Source organism: Protopterus annectens, chromosome 7.part0 (assembly GCF_019279795.1).
Source record: "Protopterus annectens isolate FY-2018-M chromosome 7.part0, PAN1.0, whole genome shotgun sequence".
NCBI classification, from domain to species: domain Eukaryota; kingdom Metazoa; phylum Chordata; order Ceratodontiformes; family Protopteridae; genus Protopterus; species Protopterus annectens.
In genome coordinates this window covers 1710848131-1710870788 of record NC_056739.1, presented here as the reverse complement: position 1 = coordinate 1710870788, position 22658 = coordinate 1710848131, and the positions used below count along the sequence as shown (strand labels likewise).

Genomic DNA, 22658 nt, shown 5'->3' with positions numbered 1-22658 from the left:
GGCAGATAACTGGTACACATTGCAGATAGGTATTACATTACAGAAAGAAAGACAGGGACACATTACTGGTACACATAGCAGATAGGTCTTACATTACAGAAATAAAGACAGGGACAGATTACTGGCACACATAGCAGATAGGTCTTACATTACAGAAATAAAGACAGGGCAGATAACTGGTACACATAGCAGATAGGTCTTACATTACAGAAAGAAAGACAGGGACAGATTACTGGCACACACAGCAGATGCGTCTTACATTAGGGAAAGATAGACAGAGACAGATTTCTGGCACACATAGCAGATGAGTCTTAAATTAGGAAAATAAAGACAGGGACAGATTACTGGCTCAGACAGCAGGCATAAAGAAAGCTTTTTTTTTAAATTCTGCTACTGTCATTTGTTGGCCAGTACTGACAGATTTTACTGCCTACTACAATACCCAGTCTTAAAAGCTTCAGCAGGGGTGCTTAAAATTATTGAGATTGTGTCTCACTCTGCAGAAACACTTTACTGATTTGTGTGGTGTTTTTTTCTTTTAAGAAAGCTGTGCATTAATTTTGCTCGAATGACCCATTATAATACTTGTGCCATGTTCCATGCGCTATAATAATATAAAAGTCATACAGATTAATGGACAAGGAACATGAAAAGGGATATAAAAGTGATGAAGAAAGGTAAGCTGATAGAAAGCATAAGCAAATTGTAAGATGAGTTTGGAAGAAAAGAACACACAAGTGAAAAACAGTAAAAGAAGATACGTTAATGTGGAGTACTTTACAAAGATGAGTCTTAGGAGAAAAAAGAGATCATGTCTTCTGCAAGGGGGGAATTATTGCTAGAAAGAAACATGGATGGAGCAATAATTAAATATAAAAAATGTACAAGAAATAATATAGAGTTCAACAGTGGTAAAATGATATCAGGCCTTATGACAAAGTTAGATGAATAGGAAGCTGAGGCTGGAAAGGGCTAGGCTGAGGGAACATGTACAGGAGCAGACCCAAGAGTTTGGGAAGTGGACCTTGAGTCCAACTTTAAAGGTTTTGAAATTGATATTTGTCAAAGAGTAACAGGAAGATTATTTCAGGTTTTAGATAGGTAAGTAGAAAGTAAAGCATCACCATAACTGTTGTGTGATCTTACGGATGAGGCAAGGAAAGCAGCTTGAGTAGAGAGGTCTGATGGAGTATAACATTGGATGAGAAATTTAATGGCTGGACATTTATCTGAATGGTAAAGGAAATTGTCAGCAAATGTAGTGCATTAGAGGAAGGTAGAATTTTGAAATAATTTCTGATCATATAGTAGAGGGCTTTAAATGTGAAAGGCATGTCTAGGTAGTCATGCCAGTACTAGAAAGTTTTCTCCAATAGTTTTTATAGCAATCCATATAACATATTAAGTATTAAGGCATGGGACATTTTGGAGTACAAATATGTGAACAGGATAAAGGTTTGTTTCTGGAACCCACTCTCCAAAACAAATCACAGTACAGATCAACAGCTACAAATGACACAAATCTCCTTTGTTGTGACTAGAGTGGCCAATGACTATTCATAATACTGCAATATAGCATTAAGTAAAACATATGAACATATGAGATATGGCTAAATAAATGCATTCAAACATTCAGAAAACTTATAGCTTACTCTCACAATAAACAGAGGAGGGTTAAGTATTAACATACGTTACATAATTTGGCAGCTATGCATTTGCCACTCTGTGAGGACATTGATGCCACCTCTACTGCCCCCCCTCCCAGTGGCACAAGCAGACAGTAAAAAAAACAAAGTCATTTGCCAAGGAGGGCAGCTTACCTTCCATTCCTCAAATCCTCCACCTTTCCCAGTTAGACCCATTGTACCGGAACAAAAAATCAAACCCATCACTTCTGTGCAACTGGCTCTGCTGTTTTGCTTGCTTCATCATTTTTGTGCCATTTCTATTAAACACATCATTGACTATTTCCCACCCCATGACTACAATATTGATTTAAAATACTGAAATGCTTAAATCATTACAACTTTTCAATTTTTTGAAACATTATAACATGTCGACCAAATTAGCATCTTTATTATACATTTTACTGATACATTTAAACTAAATAATATTTCCCAAACTACTCAAAGCTACCATGGATGCTGAGCACATAAAATGTATTTTAATTCCACTGTAACAGAAATAGATTATGGTACATCAGTTTGTGTTACATAGATGCCTGCCCATTTTTAAGACTTTAAGATATACACATTGACAGTGAATTGTAAGGCGGGAGTAGAAAAATTAAAATGTTGAAATTGTAAAGGTGCAACACAGAGATTCACAGAAGACTGAAAGCAGAACCACCTGCAATAATATGAAAAAAGACAAATCAGTTAAGCACAACTATAACATGAGACTCAGTCTTAACAAATGTAAAGCACTGAAGAAGATGAATAGAGCACTGGAAACCACTGGAAACAAATGTGACTTTAATATGCAAGTAAAACTTTCGCCAACAGGCTTCATCAGGCAAAAACATAAAATTGATTTTAAAAGAATTTATAAAAGACAGCATATCACATGACTAATTATCTCTTAATTGCTTTAAATAATTAAACTTACTCATGAAAATATCTAAGTGCTGGTTTTAAGGTGAAAGCATCATTAAGTCCTGGTAGTATATGTGCTTTCAGTCTTAGTATCCAGCGCATTTCCTCACACTCAGTTAATAGCTTAATGTCATTGCCACTTAGTGGCATATAAATCATCTTTAAAATCATAAATTTAAAATTCTGTGCATCCCCTTTCTCAGAAAATGTAAAGCATCTCTTGCTTAACTTGTTAACTGGTTAACCTTAGAGGGGCACCATCCACACAGCCACTGGGGTTCTTTTTGCCCCTACTTTTGCCTTATTGTCTAGATCATAGATGGGTTTCCTAGTCCCCCAGCCAAGTAGGCTTACCCCCACCAGACATACTTATTTGTCTTTCCTCAGATGGGGGAACTACTTGACTCCATACCACCTGATAGCAGCCTGAATCATACTGTACATGGCCTATGGGGATATTTTTACTAACCATTAATCCCCTCACATGGCTGATATGTTTACCATATCACCACAATGTATGTATGCCCTCCCACTGATGTGTCCATGCTGTCATGTATATGCTACATAGAACTATCATCATCAGCTTTTAATACCAAGCAGACATACCCTGGTTAATGGTCAAAATGAAGACTTTCATTTGCACAGGAACAATGACCAGCAGTGGCCACCTCTCTTTCTCTCCCAGGATGGGTGAGACAACATAAGCCTCTCAGTCTCATCTTTCCCTTCCTGGCTGTTACAGAGCATGTGTTGCTACCTGAACTCATATCATCTGGGCAGAGGTCAGGCCTTTATCCCTTTATACCACAATGCTGGGCCTTGAAGGGGTGGGGTGTATTTCTGACATGAATAGCAGCACTTGGATTTGTGCAGGCTTGTTATCAAATAATTGGTAACAAGGGATGAAGATGTTTCCAAATGCAACTGCAAAATTTGTTTACATTGTGGATAATAAATAAATAAATATGCAAAAAGAGAATATACAAAAATACTTGCATGCTGAAATGAATAAGGATTTGAGTGATAATGCCAAGGCAGGAATTTAAGGAAATACACAAGTACTGACCATCTAGCTGAGAATATCTGTTAGATCCCAAAAATTATGGCCAAACCTCCATGGAAATTCTTAAAACAGAATAGGATGCATTTATCAAATGCCAGGTAAGCATCATGCCCCGCCCACTGTTATTGTAATATTAAAGTCCAGCTTGGCATATTTGATAATCTTATTTATTATAATAATCAGCATGTAAGGAGGGGGAGGCTCATATGTACTCATTTGATATACACAGAATCAGACATATTCTAGAGTAATTCCTGCTGCAGCAGACAGACACACGTGTACGCACACAGGCTGCTCACAACTTCTTTGAAACTATTATTATATCATGGGCACCAACCATACTGTGTAGAAGTAAGACCTGTGAAATAGTACACACTGAGTATCTCATGTTGTGTTTTGTTTAACTGCTGTGAAAGAGCAAACCAGTTACATTTTGTAATGCTTTGTATAAGCCTGGTGAAGAATAGGCCACTAATAGCACTGTGAAGTGCTTTGTATAGGCTGAGTGAAAAAATGGACATTGAGCATTCAGTGTGGTGCTCTGAAATGGCCCTATGAAGGCCTAGTTATTGAGTATGTTTTGTACTGCCATCTGTAAGCCATGTGAGGAGGGGAATATTGAGTATATACTTTGTACTGTGTGTATGTACTTTGAAAAAGTGTACAATAGGTATATTGTGCAGTGATTTGTGTACAACTTATGAAAGAGTGAGTTGAGTTCCAGCTTTCAAACATTAAACATATGATATGCTAGTTGCTAACAGTGAATAATGGATAGTTTTAAGGTCTTCTTAAAAATTGAATGTAAAAGAAAATGTTCCAATTTACCTTCACTGCCATTCCGTTCACATCTGTAGCAAAAGATGCTGCTGATTCTATTGTGTTGGGCACTGTTTTAGTGCTTGTGTCGCTGATGTGAATGTATGATAAAGGAATTTTCAACTCACGACTTACAATCTGTTAAAGATAGCAAATGACTCCATGAGAATGTATATTTAAAAATTGGTTGTTTACTAATAAATTTCACATGAGAAATTGCACCAAGAATTCTTTTTACCATAACATAGTTTATTAAAGTGAAAGTCAACACCACCAGTGCAGTATGACATTAAATTAATTCCAAGTCTGGTAAACATTAAAAAAATTACATCTAAGTACAATAAATGACATTTACATACCCTGTTCATAGTCAACAAATTTAGTGAGAGGGAACTGAATTAAACTATACACACATCATCCGTCCATCCATCGAAGACTGCTAAGTCACATCTAACTCCTGTAGCGACCCCATGAAGAACTGCTGTCTTCCACAGAGTTTAGTAGGTAAGTAAGGAATAGAAGTGGACTGCAAGGCTATTGTTCCATATCACTCATACACACACACACACACACACACACACACACACACACACACACACACACACACACACACAGACACACACACACACACACACACACTGCATAGATGCCTATGAAGAATTTACAGTCATGGACCCATCTACATAGCCATATAACAATAAGTACATTAAGATAGGTTCATAGGTATGTAGTAGACTAATGGCCCTGGAGCCTTTACAACCCTAGCCCATAGAAGTACCCTGGCATCGTGCATCCCAATGTTAGATCCCAGAGCCACTGGAGTGATCCCCGGGGTGAACTTGATTTCTCTTGAAGAGGGCCAGTGAGGTGCTCTGTTTGACATGTATGGGAAGTCTATTCTAGAACATGGGCAGTCTCTAGGTTATGAACTTGTCCCTCCAGTATGTTCTGTTGATTGTGGTAATGAGGTTGAGGTCTATGAGGTTGAGGTCTCTGGAGCGTGTGGTGTGGAGGGATTGGGATTTCTGTAGATGTAGCATTTCTAACAGGGCTGGGTCAGACATCACTTTGTAAGTCAAGTAGAGATCACCTCTTAGTAGACGATATGAGAAAGAATAGCTGGAGTTTTTTGACTCGGTCCATGTAGGACATGTGTTTAACACCTAGGATCCTCTTCATGAGGTACTTCTGTGGCCTCTTCAGCTGTTCCAGGTGTCTAGTGAGGTACATGCCAAATGGGGCATTATACTCAATGACTGGCCTAATGAGGGAAGAGTAGAGAGGGAGACAATGACCTCTTTCTTCCTGGATGCAAAACCCTTGGTAATGAGATATTCCACATAGAAGGACTTTCTGATCACAGTGGAAATATGTTGGTCAATGGACAGGTTGCTGTCAACCTGTGTTGCCAGATCTCTTATAATGCCTTCAGTGTTCAGTGGGCTCCCATCGATATGGTAATTAGTGGGAACTGACTTTTCCCAAAGGGGATGATGACGCATTTCTTGTCATTAGGCTTAAGGCCAAGGTTTTGACATCAGTCATTGGTCCCAGTGAGGCCTTTCTGTAGGATGTCTGCATCACTTGGGGAGTTAATAATGGTTCCCAGCTTGCAGTCATCTGCAAACTTGGTCAGCCAGAGTCCCGCAATGTTGACCTGGACTACTGAGAAGTAGATGCCAAACAGGAGAGGGACCAGGACCGAACCCTGTGGGACTCCACTCGTAATTGGTCGGCAGTCTGACTTGGAGTCCACTACTTTCGCACTGTGGATTCTATCTGTGAGCCAGTTTGCAACCCACCTAGTGATATAGGGGTTGATACCTAGTTTGGTGAGTTTATCAATGATTCCTGAGTGAGAAATGGTATCAAAGGCCTTGGCCAGATTGAGGTAGGCTGTATGAACTGCCTTACCCTCATCCACAGCTCTGGTGACTGTCTCAAAGAAGTCAACCAGGTTGAGCAAGCATGATCTACCTTTCATAAAACTAAACTGCATGGGATCTAGAGTCTGGAGATTCCTTATATCCTTGTTAATTAGGTCCATGATGATGCACTCCATAGCCTTACATATCAGACTCATCAGGCTAATGGGGCGATAATTCCCAGGGTCTGTAGTTGCTCCCCTTTATGGAAAGGAATGACTGTAGCAGTGCACCATTCGGTAGGTACAAAGCCTGAGGTGAGGCTGAGAATGAACAGGGCACACAGATGTGGTGCCAGTTCACTTTGTAGTTCATGTAGAACACAGACGGAGATATTGTTGGGTCTCATGGAAGCTGTATTCTTGGCCTCGGACAATGCAGCTTTAACCTGTGCTGCAGTGATACTGCAGACTGCCTGTCTTTCTTCCGGTATTGTGATTGGTCCTCTGGGGGGGGGGTTAAAGTTGGCACTGAATCTGTTGGCCAGTATGTTGCCAATATGTGTTGGCTCAGTATAGGAGGTACCATTCTGCAGTAACTCGGAGCAAATCTGGGTATTGCCATGAAGATTCTTGATATAACTATGGAAGGCTTTGTGGTTGTTTTTACTGTCTGCCGCAATTCTGCCTTCATAGCTGGTTTAGTGGTTTTGATGAGGGATCTCCACATTTTGTTGAGGCTAATAAGGGAGTTTTTCCAGTCTTGGGACTTCACCTTTTTCTGCAGCAGTTTCTTCCTTCTGTTGTAGAGTTTATTAATGGCAGGGGACCACCAGATTTCCTTCCTTTTTTTTGGATGAGAGCATCTTGGTTCTGTTGGGAATGGCTAGTTCCATGCATTTATGTACAGTACGTGTTCGTACAGTGCACTGGTGTATGATTCCTCAGACATGCTTCTATTTTCTATTGGCATGGGTGCCATGAAGTTTGCCACCTATGATTTTAGGAGCCCAAAGTCAGCTTTGGAGAAGTTTTCCATGGTGGTTACCTTTGTGGGGAGTGTGAATGAGATGTGGATTTCCATGGTGATAATGAGGAATTGACTACTGGTGTAGAGTAATGGTTGCCCATGTTAGCAATAACCAGGTCAAGGATGTTGCTTCTTCTACTGGGGGTAAAAATTATCTGGTCCAGAGCATTGTAATTGATAAATTTCAGGAAGCATTGGGCCAGTGTATTGGTGCATGAATAGTTTTCCTAGTTGATGGAGGAGTAGTTGAAGTCACCTAGTATGAGAGTGTTGGGTTGGACCCAAATAGTTTCCAGGGTGCTTAGGAACATGGAGTGAGAGTCTTGGGACATGGTTGGGGACCTATAGCAGGCTATGACCTGAATCGCCATCTTACCCAGTGTTAGTTGTACTGAAGTATCTCAGATGCATTATACTGGGCTACTTGTCTGGAGGTGTGCACATCCTTTATGAATATGGAGACACCACTGCCTTTGGAGCGTCAGTCCATGTTCTGTGGACAAAAGGTGTGGAATGAGTTGTAGCCTGGTAGCACAACGGTGGTTTCTGCTGCTTTAAACCAGGTCTCTGTTACAAAACAAATGTCGATGTTCTCCATTTTGAGGAGTGCTTCGAGCGAGTGCATCTTCAGATTAAGACTTCTAGCACTGAGCAACATGACCCTCAGATTGCATTTATTTATAGCTGTTATGGTAGTAATTTGGTCTTTGGAACACCTCCTAAAAAGGCACTATAGGGGTGGCAAGAGCTTTAGCCAGTATCCGGAACCCCAAAGGTGATAGATGCAGGCCATCTCTGGCAAAGCATCAAGGTGTGTCAGTCATGTCATCCCAACCAGACAGATACTGGATCCCCTTAGAATGACACCAGAAACATAGCCAGTTGTTGAATCAATCATTTTCTGCTTGTACTAAGGTATCATTTTCAGTGATGGTAGGATGCCACTCAGGGCTAGGGTCATACCTGCCTGGGCCACATAATCCGAGAGGTCCACCATGTCTCTTTTCATGTAGTCCAGGGAGGTGTGTCTCAGGTCATTCACACCCACATGGACAATGACAGAGTCATACTTGTACTTGTTGTGGAGTGACCTGACTGCGTGTGATATGTGGTGGATGCTGCCACCTGATAGACAGCTGACTGTTGCCTTCTGCCTATTCAACCTAGTGAGTGGGACATCAGTGTGTCTCACTATTGAGTCACCTATGATTAGTGTATTGGGAAAGCTGTTTTGCCTTAGGGGCTTAGGTTGAGGGGCACACTGTGTAGGTGAGCTATGTGTCTTGTGGTTTGTACTGTGTTGTGGTGATCTAGTGGGTTTCTGCCTTGTAGGTCTCTTGATTGGCATTTGAGTGCCATATGATTCTAATGTATCATCAGTATCTTCTCAGTTAAGTTAGTCTTGATTTTTAGTAATTGCTTAAAACTTGCAATAGCTAAAACCAAAGAGAATTTATGTCATTTTATGTTCCAGCACTCTCCATTTTAAACATCTATCTATAACTTAGAAAACAAAATGCTCACGTAGTGTCAGGAAAAAACATAATTCCATTGAAACTGATACAAACAAAACTCGTTTGATGCATTTATTTGTCACAAATAAAATGAAATTATTTATTATTCACTTTTTAAATAAACCTAATATAAATGGAGAGATAAATCTATTAGATAATATTGATTCTTCTTTCTTTAAAAAGATTTCTTCTTCACAAAAATAATTTATTAAAACCTATATTTTTACAAGAAATTACCCAAAAAAGTTATTACAGTTAATAAATATCCTGGGAATGATGAAATAATACCTGAACTATATAAATTATTTCCTCAAAATAGCATAACTGTTTTACTTAATGTTTTTGCAAAAGTATATGACATAGATCAAATTCCTCCTTCTTGGTAATATTCATTAATCACTTCACTTTTAAAGGAAGGTAAAGATCCTCAAGAATATTCTGTGTATAGAACTACCTCTCTACTTAATGTAGATTATAAACTATTCGTGTCAATTTCAGCTGACTGATGAAATAAATTTTACCAACAATAATTAGTTTAGATCAATTGGGATTCTTCCATAATAGGCAAACTTTGGATAACATAAAAAGATTAATTACTCTAATGGATGTAATGAATAGTAGGAAAACTGAATCTTTATTCAATAGCTTAGATATTGAAAAAGTTATTGCTTCTTTGAATTGGAACCATTTCTTTAAAGTACTACAGTCTTTTGATTTTCCCTCTAGTTGTATAAAATTACTAAGGCTTATCTATAATAACAATAAAGTATATGAAAAACTAAGCTCACATACTTCCAATTACATACATTTAACTAAGGGAACTAAACAAGGTTGTCCTCTTTCCCCCTTATTATTTGATTTGGCTACTGAAATATTTGCAATCCTTATTAATTCAAATACTAATGCTTCAGGTTTAGGAGTCAATAAGGAATATAACTTCAAAATAATGTTATTCACTGATGATATTCTTCAAACCATTACAAATACCCCACAAACATTAGAAGAATTAAAGAAAATAATTGATAATTTTCAAAAAAATGTTTAATTAATATTTCAATAGTTCCAAATCGAGCCATATCTTTATTAATAAGAAAAAATCAATAAATTCAGATATTTCATATTTGGGTAAAGAAACTAATACAATGTTAAATTTAGGTGTACACATTTGTGATACTACAAAAGAAATCATAAATTATAACTATGAAAAAGTAATATCTTCTATATCTAAGGTTACTGATTCCTGGAACAAAATATACATCTCATTCGAGGATAGATTATAAATTATTAAAATGTCTTTATTTCCAAAAATTGTATATATAGCGCAATCTCTTACATTACCACCAAATAAGAAACAAATAAAAACAATAAATAGGCTACTTATAAACTCTCTATGGTATCCAAATAAGTCTCAATTGAATTTGAATTATCATTTTAGACCTTGGAAAAATGGGGGTGTGAACTTTCCTAATATAGAAAATTATATAAAAGCAGCAATTATTAAAATGATTTTGAATTATTAGATGAAAAGTATGTATTTAACTGGAAAATTTTACATCTTGAGTTATTGAGCATTAACAAACTAAATTCTTTAGGCTCAATTAAATTTAATGCTTATAATCCTTTTTGGATTTTTATCTGTAAGTATATTCAAATATATATGAATTCCCCATCTGAGTCTGATTATTTAAATTCAATCTTAAAAAATATTTTAAAAAGATAATACTGAAAATATAAATTATAGACACTAGTTTGAATCTCTAATTCATTTTTCATTAACTAAAAACTTAATGAATAAACTGCCTCCTCATATTTTTAACTCTTGAAACCATAAACATGTTTATTATGCTTACCAAATTTTTGATGGGACTACATGTAACTCTATTGAAACTATTATTTTAGAGTTTAATATAAATAATAATGAATTAAACTATATAAATAATAATGAATTAAACTATTTACAATTAATTTTAATATCTTTGCAAACTAAATTTTCTCACTCATTTAACTCTACTTGAACTGAATGTCCTGGATGGGTTCTAACCTTACTTGAAATTATTTATAAGCAACGTGAATTTAATAATATAATCTCAAAAATATTTCAAATGCTAGCCAAGGATTATTCAAATTTAGATAATAATTTTTGGAACTTCTTTTCTAAAGAATATTCTATAGCCTCCACATATCAAAACACATTTCAGCTTCTCTCCTCACTTAAAAACACATCTTGGACTCTCTATTGGAGTGTATTTACTTGGAAATTTTTATTTAGATCTTTTATAACTCCTGTAAGAGTTGCAAAAATGAGAAAGGAAAAGTCTGGGGCTGCTGGAGATGTACTAGCCAAATTAAGGCTAATTGGTCCCATATGTTTTTTGATTGCTATATGGTTCAGAATTTTAAGGTAAAAATCCAAGATTTTTTCAAAGCATTATGGAATGATACATTTATATTAACAAAAGAAATGGTTCTCTTTAATATTATAGGAACAAACACACAAAAGAAAGACTTTTCTTATTTAACTTGGACTATACTTGCTGTAACTAGAAAAACTATTACAAGAAATTGGAAAGCCACTTCAAAATCAAAATTTGAAGACTTTATTTCTCTTTTAAAGGAGGTCACAATCAAAGAAACTAAAGTAAAAGAGAGAACAATGTATCCAAGCAAATTAAGGAATAATCCTTGGTTGAAGGCTTTGGTCCTTATTAAATTGACATCTTCATGTTCATAATTATTTACTCTGTTATTAGGATTGTGTGTTGTTTTATTTATCATTATGATGGTCCCAAATTTATTGTACATATTGTAAATGCTTATATTTAGTTTATTTTTTCAACTTCATTGCATTTTTTCATTCTAAGATATTTGAGCATTTTTTGATTTTGCTGTTTTTTTCTCTTTTCAAAAAATATTTACTTAATAAAAATATTTCTGAAAAAAACTATTTATGCAATATAAAACACTATAAAACTTAGCAGTTAAGCACTTTCATCCCTGACCATTGGGACTTCATCAGAACCATATACCTCAATCACACCTAAGTTTAAATACCATCAAATAAATCATGCAATTCAAAATAAATGCCAGTTAAGAAAGTATCATCAATTAAAATCAATGAATAAATAATCTTGCTAAAATATTGAAAAAGATAAATAATGATAAATACTTAAAATAGCACTCCAAAATAAAAATACAACACACAAATAATATGTAATAGTATGTAAAAATATATACTGTAAACATTATTAAAGTTTAAAGTAAGAAAAAAGGAAAGAGCGTGAGGCAGATACAGCTTCAGTGTATCGCAGCTGTTACACTATTCCAAATATGTTGTTTGTGCGCCAAAAGCAAAAAAGGTAAATGGTTGAAAAGTTACCATAAAGTTACCAAGTAAACCAATAATTCCCAGCGTGAGTCAGGTACAACTTCAGCGTATCGCAACTGTTACGCTGTTCCAAATATGTTATATGTGCGCCAAAAGCAAAAAAGTTAAATAGTTAAAAAGTTACCAAACAGACCAATGGTTCTGAAGCGTTTCCAGCTTCTTTCAGCAAATTTTTAGAACGTTGCCAGCTGGGCTAAGATGTTTAAGCATTACCAGCTTAACTGCTCCGTACTATCGACCAAAACTTGCAAACCAGTATTCAAACAATACAATGTCAGTAGCGTTCCACTTCTCGGCCAATAAATCCCTTATTTAGAAGAAGCAACTTTCATTTCACCTCATTACACCAACAAATGACGGATCGACCAAGATAATAATCCAAAGCTTTATATTTATTCAGTATACAGCAGATTGGCTGGCGCTTTCACCCGTAGGCTTCATCAGGCCACTTATAACTGATATGCAGTTCAAGTATATTTATAATACTATTTAAATTAACATCACTTCCTTTAGTAATACATCACTTCTCCAACATTTTCCAATTTGCGCACAACTATGCATATTACATTCAAAGAACCATCAATGTGCAAAAACTGCTTAATACTTTTGCCCTTTTTTCTTACTTTAATACTTTTGCCCTTTTTTCTTACTTTAATACTTTTGCCTTATAAGGAGCGTGTTTTAACAGCCAATATTTACATTCTCATATTTATTACTACATTATTAAAGTTTAGCACTCGTGAGTTTTAAAATGGGGAGAATGGACACCTGCTTATTCAGCCAAGGATTTTGTTTAGGAGATTATCTATTTATTAATTTTAATTGATGGTACTTCTTTAACTGGCATTTATTTTGAATCACATGATTTATTTGATGGTATTTAAACTTAAGTGTGGTTGAGTTATATAGTTATGATGAAGTCCTGATGGTCAGGGATGAAAGCACTTAACCATTAACCATTTTACAGTGTTTTATATTGTACAAATCATTTCATTTCATTTCATTTTTGATGAATTTGAATAAATACTCTGCACAAGTCTTGTTTTACATCAATTTTTGTGGACTTACATTTTTTCCCTGACACTACATGAGCCTTTTGTTTTTTCAGTTCTCTTTCTGACTGCACATTCATGTGCTCTTTTTGTTTATTAGCTGTTTCTAACTTGCTATATTGACTTATCTACATAGAATAGTTATGTTTGGTTCCAACCTTTTACAATTATTTCAAGAGGGAACTGAGACCAAGCTATTTTATATGGGTTGGAGATGGCAGCATTGACAAAAAGACAGTAGTCTGAGCTGGAGGTGGCAAAGTTAAAGATGTTAAGATTTGCATTGGGTGTGATGAAGATGGACAGGATTAGGAATCAGTATATTAGAGGTCAGCTCAAGTTAGATGGTTGGGAGACAAAGCTGGAGAGGTGAGATTGCATTGGTTTGGACATGTGCTGAGGAGAGATGCTGGGTATATTGGGAAAAGGATGCTAAGTATGGAGCTGCCAGGTAAGAGGAAAAGAGGAAGGCCTAAGATAAGGTTTATGGATGAGGTGAGAGTGGACATGCAGGTGGTTGGTGTGACAGAGCAAGATGCAGAGGACAGGAAGAAATAGAAACAGATGATCCACTGTGGTGGCCCCTAACAGGAACAGCCAAAAGAAGAAGAAGTCTTACTATTACTATTATTTCACAGGGGGCCCTTCTTACATAGATTAGCACTCATATCATTTATGTACTTTAGTAATGCTACATCTAAGTCATGTTTGAATGGTTTATAAACACGCAATGCTTCAACACCAACACAGTAACAGTGCTTAAAACTAGCATTATTAACATTCTTGACTACACTTAACAGAACAATTTCAATAGTGTGATTTAAATAAAAGGTTTTCCAACTATAAATAGCATGTCTAATATGAATATATTTAAAAAAATCTTTGTGGAACACAATTCTGGTTTTATAAATTTGATTGTCATGTTCTATAAGTTCCTAAAGGTGTTTATTACCACTACCATGTTATGGAAATACGTTTTTTTCTTTGTTAGTTATTAGAGCTGGATAATGAAATATGTATGATGCATATGCTATTACTAAGATAATATTATGCAATGCTTTCCTAACAGCTGACCGTAGGGACTATATGTAACCTGCATACTACATCACTTTGACTATTCTTGTAGAAGTTTAAGGCCATGATTAAGAGCAAGCAGGGAAGATAGTGAGTTATTACTGCTGATCTTAGGGGTTTTCTGCCAGAAGGGAATAATCACATTGCAACTCTCCCAGTTATTAATTTTTTTTCTTTTTTTCTTTCAAGCAATAACAAAATGAAGGTCTAAAGTTTCTTTACCATGTGTTGTGAGGGGGAAAAGGGACATGATAAAGAATATAAATAATGCTAAGAAGGCAGTTTTATTTGTCTGAATTAGTCAAAACTTCAACCAGATGAAGCACACTGCTCCACATTTCAGATCACTGACACCCAGAAAAAAAAGTGTTTTTGAAAGGAGGCAAGCTCCCACCCTCCTGAACACTTCATGTGGTCATGTTTTACCCCTTATACCAGCTTAAATATATACTAACTCCATGGTCACAAAAACGTGGAGAACATAGAAAAGCCCACACAAAAGAAACCTGTACAGATGTACAAGCAGAAACGTCACTATTAGTAACATCTTATGGGGATCAACAGTTTGGAAGTTCAACATCAGGGAACTGAAGTTTATGCATTTTTAGCTTCTCTAGAATAAACTGCTGAATGTGGTAACTATGGAATTTTTTATTGAATAGCAGTAGAAACAGCAAAGGGGAAGAGTATACCTCTCTACTGTCCAAAGTTTAGCAGAAGTTCCAGATTATTGCCTCACACTTTTGATCTGTTCCTTATAAAATGTATAGTTTTCTGGCAAGTCATTGACAATGGAAGTCCCTAACTAATGACAGACATTTGAGTTTCAGACTTCATATCCTTCAGAAAAATGCAAGTTAATACAAAGACTGTTAGTCTAGCAGCTTTCTGAGTTTATAATACGATTAATTAAAATCTTCCCGATTTTGAACCTTTGTACCTATATCATTTTTGTCTATGTCTAAATTTCTCATACTAAGAGGTTAAGAGGTATGGAGAAGAGTGGGTGCCCTAACCTAGGGTCTCAACCAGGGGAAAGCTCTGTGATAAAGTGTTAATGATCCAGAAAGAAGATGAAGGATTTTCATACATGTCCGGCACACCTACCTTTTTTTAGACAGGAATCTCAAATTTCTACATAGTGAGCCATAAATTACGTCATGTGACTGTTTCAAATGCTGTTCTCAACTCAGTAGCAATTGCTAGCCAAGTAGGGAATTGCTAATACTTATTCTGGAAAAATTCAGCAATAGATGTATGTGTTCAAACCCTACTTAATCTTTATAAACCAAATCAACTACTATCAGAATTAATAATCATAATCAGGTTGCTTGCAAATAATTTCAAAACAATGTATTTTTGTTTGTTTACTGGTCACAACAGATACATTTCAGGCAGAGTTCAGGTGATTGGAATTATGATGGTAAGCAACAAATATAATATAAAACATACATAGACAGAAACAAGAAGCTAATATTGATATCAACAATAAAAATCACTATATCTGTGTAAATTATGCACCCTAAAGAAGTTTAAAAAACTAAAAAAAGTTATTATGTCATCAATATTTATAATAATGAATTAAAAGATTAACTGAATGAAGGGAAGAGTTGAGGATAAAAAAAAATCTTAGAACAGGCAATGATGTTGTTGTTTAGGTGATGTGCCCTGTCTTATGACATCGACATTTGGCTTGGTTATGCAGGTATGCAGGTGTTTCTTTTTTGTTTTTTTGTGTGTGTGTGTGTGTGTGTGTGTGTGTGTGTGTGTGTGTGTGTGTGTGTGTGTGTGTGTGTGTGTGTGTTGAGGTCTAAATTCTGCAGAGGAGGGCAGGCTTTTTAACAGTCTTGTAATGTGCTTTTAGATTCAACCAGAAAATTGATGAGAGAATTAATCTTTAAGAAAAGTAGGAAGCAATTCCCATAGTTTGGGACCAAAGACTGAGAAAGCATGGCCTGTGCAATGAAACCTAGCTTGGAATGTTTGAAAGAGATGACTTAAGTGGTTAAGATTTCTAAGGTTGTATGTTGGTGGATCTCTGAATAGTCTGGAGGCTAGTGGGGGAAAGTCTCATTCCTGATACATTTAAACAGCTGAGAGGTGAGTAGAATATCAGCACATTGTTTCACATGTAGCAATTAGCTTTTTCAATGATTTTGCACTGGTGTTCATTTCCTGAGGGCAGACTGATTATCTGCATATAGTGTTTGAGATGGATTGAACGGTGACTGCATTTCTTTTAGAGGCTATAGCAATCAGAGAGAGAGAGACCATAAAGATACCAGAAAGATACCTTTATCTATGGCATTCCTATGGAATCTGGAAAGAAAAGGGGAGATCCTATTAGCTCAGAATAGGAGAGACCTAATATGTTTGTATGTATATTCCAGACAGCGATGAAAGTTCAGGAAGTGGTCCAACCCAATCCCTAGGTATTTGAATGTAGTGACATTTTCAAAAGTGTTATTTAGATGATCAAGTATTTGTAGAGTTCTGGAGACACAAGTGAACGTTGCCCGGTGCAAAACTCATTGTTTTGTTTTATGCATCATTGAACCAGTGAATAAGGGTATGAAAATAAACCTAAAGTTTGAGTTCAAGATAGGAGACAGAAGGGCTGGAGCAGAATAGGACCATGTCATCAGCATAAAGCAAGAGGGGGAGATGGGTAAGTCAAAAGGGAATTTGTTAATGTAGACAGAAAAAAGGAGAAGAGGGGTGCTACAGTAGATCCTTAGGAGATACCTTTCTATGGAGGGACTGATGGAGAGGTTGATAAGTTGAAATTTACTGAGAAGTGACAGTTTTTAAACCAGGGAAGTGTGTCATCACTAATGCTTATTTCAGTGAAATGGTCTAGGAGAAATGAATGATCAACTCACTCATCTCAAACATCACCATCCACCCACCATCTTTCAAGCAGCCTGTCTTACTTTTAATTATATGGATTGCAATACTTACATCTTATGATGTTTTTAAGTTTCAATGTTCTCACCTAGATGTTCCCGCATTCAACAACCCGGTAATTCAATAAACTAAAATAAACCCATATGATATTTTTTTCCCATCTCCATTAACATACAATGGAAGCACTATAAGTAACAGACATGTTACATACCTTCTATAGCTAGAGTGCTTGCACTTTTTTTTTCAGAAAGATCATTATATATTTTCACTCAGTACTTATTTTAAGCCATTCTCAACAATTATACAGCTCCAGCCAAAGAAAGTAGTTAAACTGTTTTTCTAAGGATTGTCAACTTGTAATCCTATAAACACTGACAGATCCTCCTCAAATTCTTCCTGAGATCATACCTCACAAGTGTGCCTCCTTATGAAGAATGTTTATCATTTTAAAACTTCATGTTCCTGTCTGTTCCACATTGAAGAGGTCTGACCCAATTTCAGTGTTAAAAATGTTTTAACTAATACCCATGGCAAATAATGCCAAATCATATAAATTAAATAAATATATTTTTATAAGTTTAAAGAAACACATTTTAACCATCATATAAGCTTCTTAGTTAAAGTTACTGGCAAGCTGTACATACCTCTCAACCTTTTAGGGCAAGAAATCTGGAGAAAGTCTAAAATAATGGAGGGACAAAGGTCCAAAAATAGGGACAGATTTTAAATATTGTGCTTATAAACTTAGAAAGTTTCTAGAATAACAAGATTTGTGTTAGCATGCATTTTCTATAGGATATGAAGGCTGTAACTCAAATGTATGTCATTATTTAGTGACTTCAGTCCTCAGTGGTTTCCCAGAAAACCATACATTTTATGATGAACACACCAAAAATATGAAGCAAAAATCCAGACATTATGTGAAAATATGGACAGTTGAGAAGTATTATGTGTCCCCACCTTTAGCCCATGTATCCATACTATGAAAGGTAATGTTCCAGAAGGTTGGGAATTATTCCTAAGATGTTAATGCTATTACTAGTGGCACAGTGGATAGTGTTGTTGCCTCACAGCAAGAGGTTCCCTGGTTTAATTCTCAGCTGGGATGCCTTCTGTGCAGAGTCTTCATATCCTACCTGTGTTCATGTGGCTTTTGTCTGGGTGCTTCAGTTTCCCCCAACATTCCAAAGACATGCAATAGGTGGACTGGGCAGTTGAAACTGGCCACATGAGTGGGCATGTGACTGTGTGGTGTGCATGTACTGTCGCAGCAGGGCTATCCACCTGGCGGTGTAAACCTTGGCTTTAGATGATTGCCACTATTGAAGTGACACCCTGACCCCATGTGCAAAAATGGGAAAAAGGGGTTGTGGATGGACGGGTGGATGGATGGATGGATGGTTAATGCTATCAGTACAATCCACTAGCTATTAAGCAACACTTTAAAAACCTGGTTCTCCAATTCACCATTGACTCTGTATTTATCCTAAATGCCAGAGAAATGTGTTTTCTACTCTTACTTAAACATATTTTAAAAGCATAGTACCAAAAAGGTACAACCATCTCCTCCTGAATTTGTGTTATTATGAGATTTTTTTTAAAACTGATGCACACATGTCTTTACACATTAAATTTCCTACCTGTGTTGGCTTGTTACTGCTTGATTTGTTGATTGTTTATACCAATTTGTAACACATTAGGGTGATCTAAATATGTTTGTTACATTTTTAGAGAAAAGTCAGAAAATATTTTTAAATGTAAAATATAAGTATAATATATGTATGTATGTATATATATATATATATATATATATATATATATGTGTGTGTGTGTGTGTGTGTGTGTGTAAAATATGTATAATATCACGTAAAATAACATGACATTTGCACTTTCTCGTGTTTTGCCCTAATTCTGCAGGACAGAACTCCCCAAATATATATATATCTCAAGGCAGGAATGGTGGTAACATATCAACCATGTGCACTGATACTGTTTCTCTTCTTCACAAGAAAGGCAGTAGAAAACAGTCTCACAACACTCTGCACATTTTATAGCAGCTGCTAACATCTTGTATGGATTGTGGGGTGTTCCTCCAGGAAAAACAAAAGATTTCCCCATGTCAGTGGTATGTCTTGCAGGTGGAGACAAATTCCTCTGTCAACACATGTGAGAAGTTAAGCATAAAAAAGGTGGGGGGGGGGGGCTTTCCATTCCTTTCACAGGAATAAGAACTGGAATCAAAGGACGTTCTAAGGTACTAAATCTTGCAACCATTATGCCTTGCCATTCCTTACCTAGTCTGTACCCTTGTTCTAAAGGAAAGCTATACCAGTTTTGCTTGAGGTGAATTTATGAATGCCCATTCAATTATTCTGGTACCATTTGACAAAAGAAAGTGTATTACATTGCTTTATCTGCAGGGGGAGTCTATTTCCATCTTGTTTTATTCAACTGCTGAAGAAAGTTTAGATTGTTTGTTCTAGTACTTGTGATCCTGTTTGATTTATGGACTATTGGGTACCTGATTGCTTGGAAGGCAAAGCACAGGTCTCCGTTTAGGAGCCTATAAGACACAGAAAACAGGGACAATTCTTCTAGCTTTTTTTGGTAGGTTAAGGATTTTAAGCTAGCCTATGATCTTCTTTGTCAGGAAACTTTGAGGTCTTTCCAACTATTTGATATGTCTAGTTAGAAACACCCCAAAGTGGACATTGTATTTTCTAACTGGTCTGATCAGTGCAGAATACAAGGAGACCTCTTTAGATGTGGATGATCGTCCCTTGGCAATCAGCTGTGCTAAGTAGAAGTATTTCCTGTCAATTTCTGCTATGTGGAGAACAAGGAAGAGATAATTGAGTCTCAGGTCTCTAACTACATTTTCATTTTGAAGTGGGGTATTGTCAGTGCTATATGGTGGGAGTGTGTGAGTTGTTTGCTAAATGTGACAGTTTGCCTTTTTTAGCATCAGTTTAAGCACATTTTCAATACACCAGTTATTTATAAGAGTAAACTCCTACTGGAGAGTTTCTGTGTCAGAAAGGGATTTGATAATGACTCCCAGTATGTAGTTATCTACACACTTGGCTAGCCATAGGTCTTGATTTGTAATCTGTTGATCAGAGAAGTAAATACCAAACAAAAGCAATCCCAGCACTGAGTCCTGTGAGACACCACTGATTCCTTCATGTTCTCTGATGATGGCCTTTCGACCTCCACCATGTGGGTTCTGTCTTTAGCCAATTTTCTATCCATCTTATCACATAGCGATCTATTTGTAACATGTTTAGTTTATTAATTACTCCAGCATGGGGGATGGTGTAAAATGCCTAGGGCAAATCATGGTAAGCCTTGTGTACTTAGTGACCACTGTCAACTGTTTGTGTTACCTTCTCGAACTTAACCAAGTTCATTCAATAGTATCTACTTTTTACAAAGCTAAATTGCTGCCAATCATGTATGATGAGATTTTAATGCTGTTGTTATGTTACCACGTGCTCCATGGCCTTAAAATGAGACTTGTCAGGGTAATGGGTCTATCATTTCTGGGGTCAGCAGTAGGGTAACCTTTATGGAGTGGTATCACCAGTGCTTTATGCCATACTTCTGGCAGTGAGCTTGTAGCCAGGCTCAGGTTAAACAGTTTATGTAGAGGCTCCACCAGGGTGTACTTGTTCCTATTTATCAAACAGATGGTTATGTTATCTGGTTGTATGAAGCAAGTGTTCTTAATCTTAGGTAGCACTTTTAGTACAATTTCTTTGGTGCTAATAGGGGCAGGGTGAAACTTACAGGGATTGTAGGACTTTGGACAGACATCTCAGGAGTGTTATTTTTACTAAATGTATTTGCTAGGATATTGGCAATGTCTACAGGATTCTGAGAATGTTTTATCATTTAGTATGTATGCTGTTGGGTGTTTTTCCTTGGTTTTCTAACATAACTGAAGAAGAATTTGTATTTGTCCTTGGCTTCGAATGCCAACCTGAATTCAAGGGCTGACTTAGTAGATCTGATAGTCTTTTTTTTAATTCTTAGTCACATTCTAATATTTTCCTCCATTTGGGGGTCTTTAGATCTACTGTATACTCCAATGATTTTTTCCCTTTTATTATAGCTTTTATTTATGACAGTGGACAACCAGGATGATTTGCTTTTAATTTTCCCATTATATTTGGATCTTAATGGGACTGACAATTTTATACATTTATTTATATTGGTATAAAACTCATTGACACATCTACTGCTGAGCCAGTGTCTTGTGTGATATTGTTATAAGTATATTTCGAGATTTCATCATAGAATTTGAGATATGTGTGCTTTAAGTCTTTAAATTCTTACATATTGGTTTCAGGGGTTTAGGTAGTTTGAAGGAAAAAGTTAGTAGGTTATGGTCTGACTTAATCAGAGAGAGAGAGAGTTACTATGGGATTTGTGCACGATGGCACTATATTTATAAGTTACCACATCAAGAATAACTTTGTAGTTGGGCTAGTAACAATCTGGTCCATTGAATTTTAATTTATTAGGTCAGTATCTGAGTTTGTTTAGTATGATTTGGAGAAGTTCAATTTGTGGGTCTCTGAGAATTTTGTCTAGAGGTGATATTATCTCTGACAAATATGGATATATCACCACAGTTGCCATTGGGTCTGAACACATGGTAAGCACTAAACCCATGTATAGAAGGAGTGCTTTCTGGGCATTTAAACCAGGCTTCCATGATTACACATATATGAATGCCTTCCAAATTCAGGAGTGCCTCAAGGTGAGGCAGTTTGTCATTTAAACATCTGGCATTGAGCTGGACCACCGTAATTTGATTTTCACCTTGTATGTTTGCTTTCAAGTCACTCTACCCAGTCGGACTAATTGACTACTCAGCTGTAATAAATAACTAATATTATACAATGACTGGCCATTAACATTCTAAAACAAACACGCTGATTGGCCAGCCCAACCAGCGTGCCCGTTGTATATACCAATGGAAAAAGGTCCGGTCGCCCTGACTTTTTTCCGTTGGTATATTCTTTAATTTTAACTTTTTTTCAACAGAAATAAAAACAAAATTTGTAGTCCGGTCTCCAGACATACAAGAGAGACACCATGCAGAAAATGCAAGGGAAATCAGGTATGTTGTTAAAACTAAAGACACATACCTGATTTTCCTTGTATTTCCTCCAATCTGTTTCTCTCCTCCTCTAAACTTCCTGAACCTTTTTTTTAATTAAAAAAAAAAAAAAAAGAAAGGAAAAGCTGAGCAACGGAGATCTTCTTTTCTACATTGCTTACTTTCCCGAGCACTGACGTACTGGGTATGTGTGGGAACGCAAGTCCCCATATGCATGCGCAGTACATC

At 36.4% G+C, this 22658-nt stretch overlaps 1 protein-coding gene across 1 annotated transcript in view; it reads right to left on the bottom strand.

Annotated features, from left to right (window-relative positions):
* LOC122807193 (aldehyde oxidase 3-like) overlaps positions 1-22658 on the bottom strand; it is a 1326697-nt gene that overhangs the window by 397232 nt on the left and 906807 nt on the right. The window contains exon 28 of the mRNA XM_044078243.1: positions 4486-4614. Within this exon, the coding sequence (XP_043934178.1) occupies positions 4486-4614 (129 nt within the window). The remainder of the gene's footprint in view (positions 1-4485; positions 4615-22658) is intronic.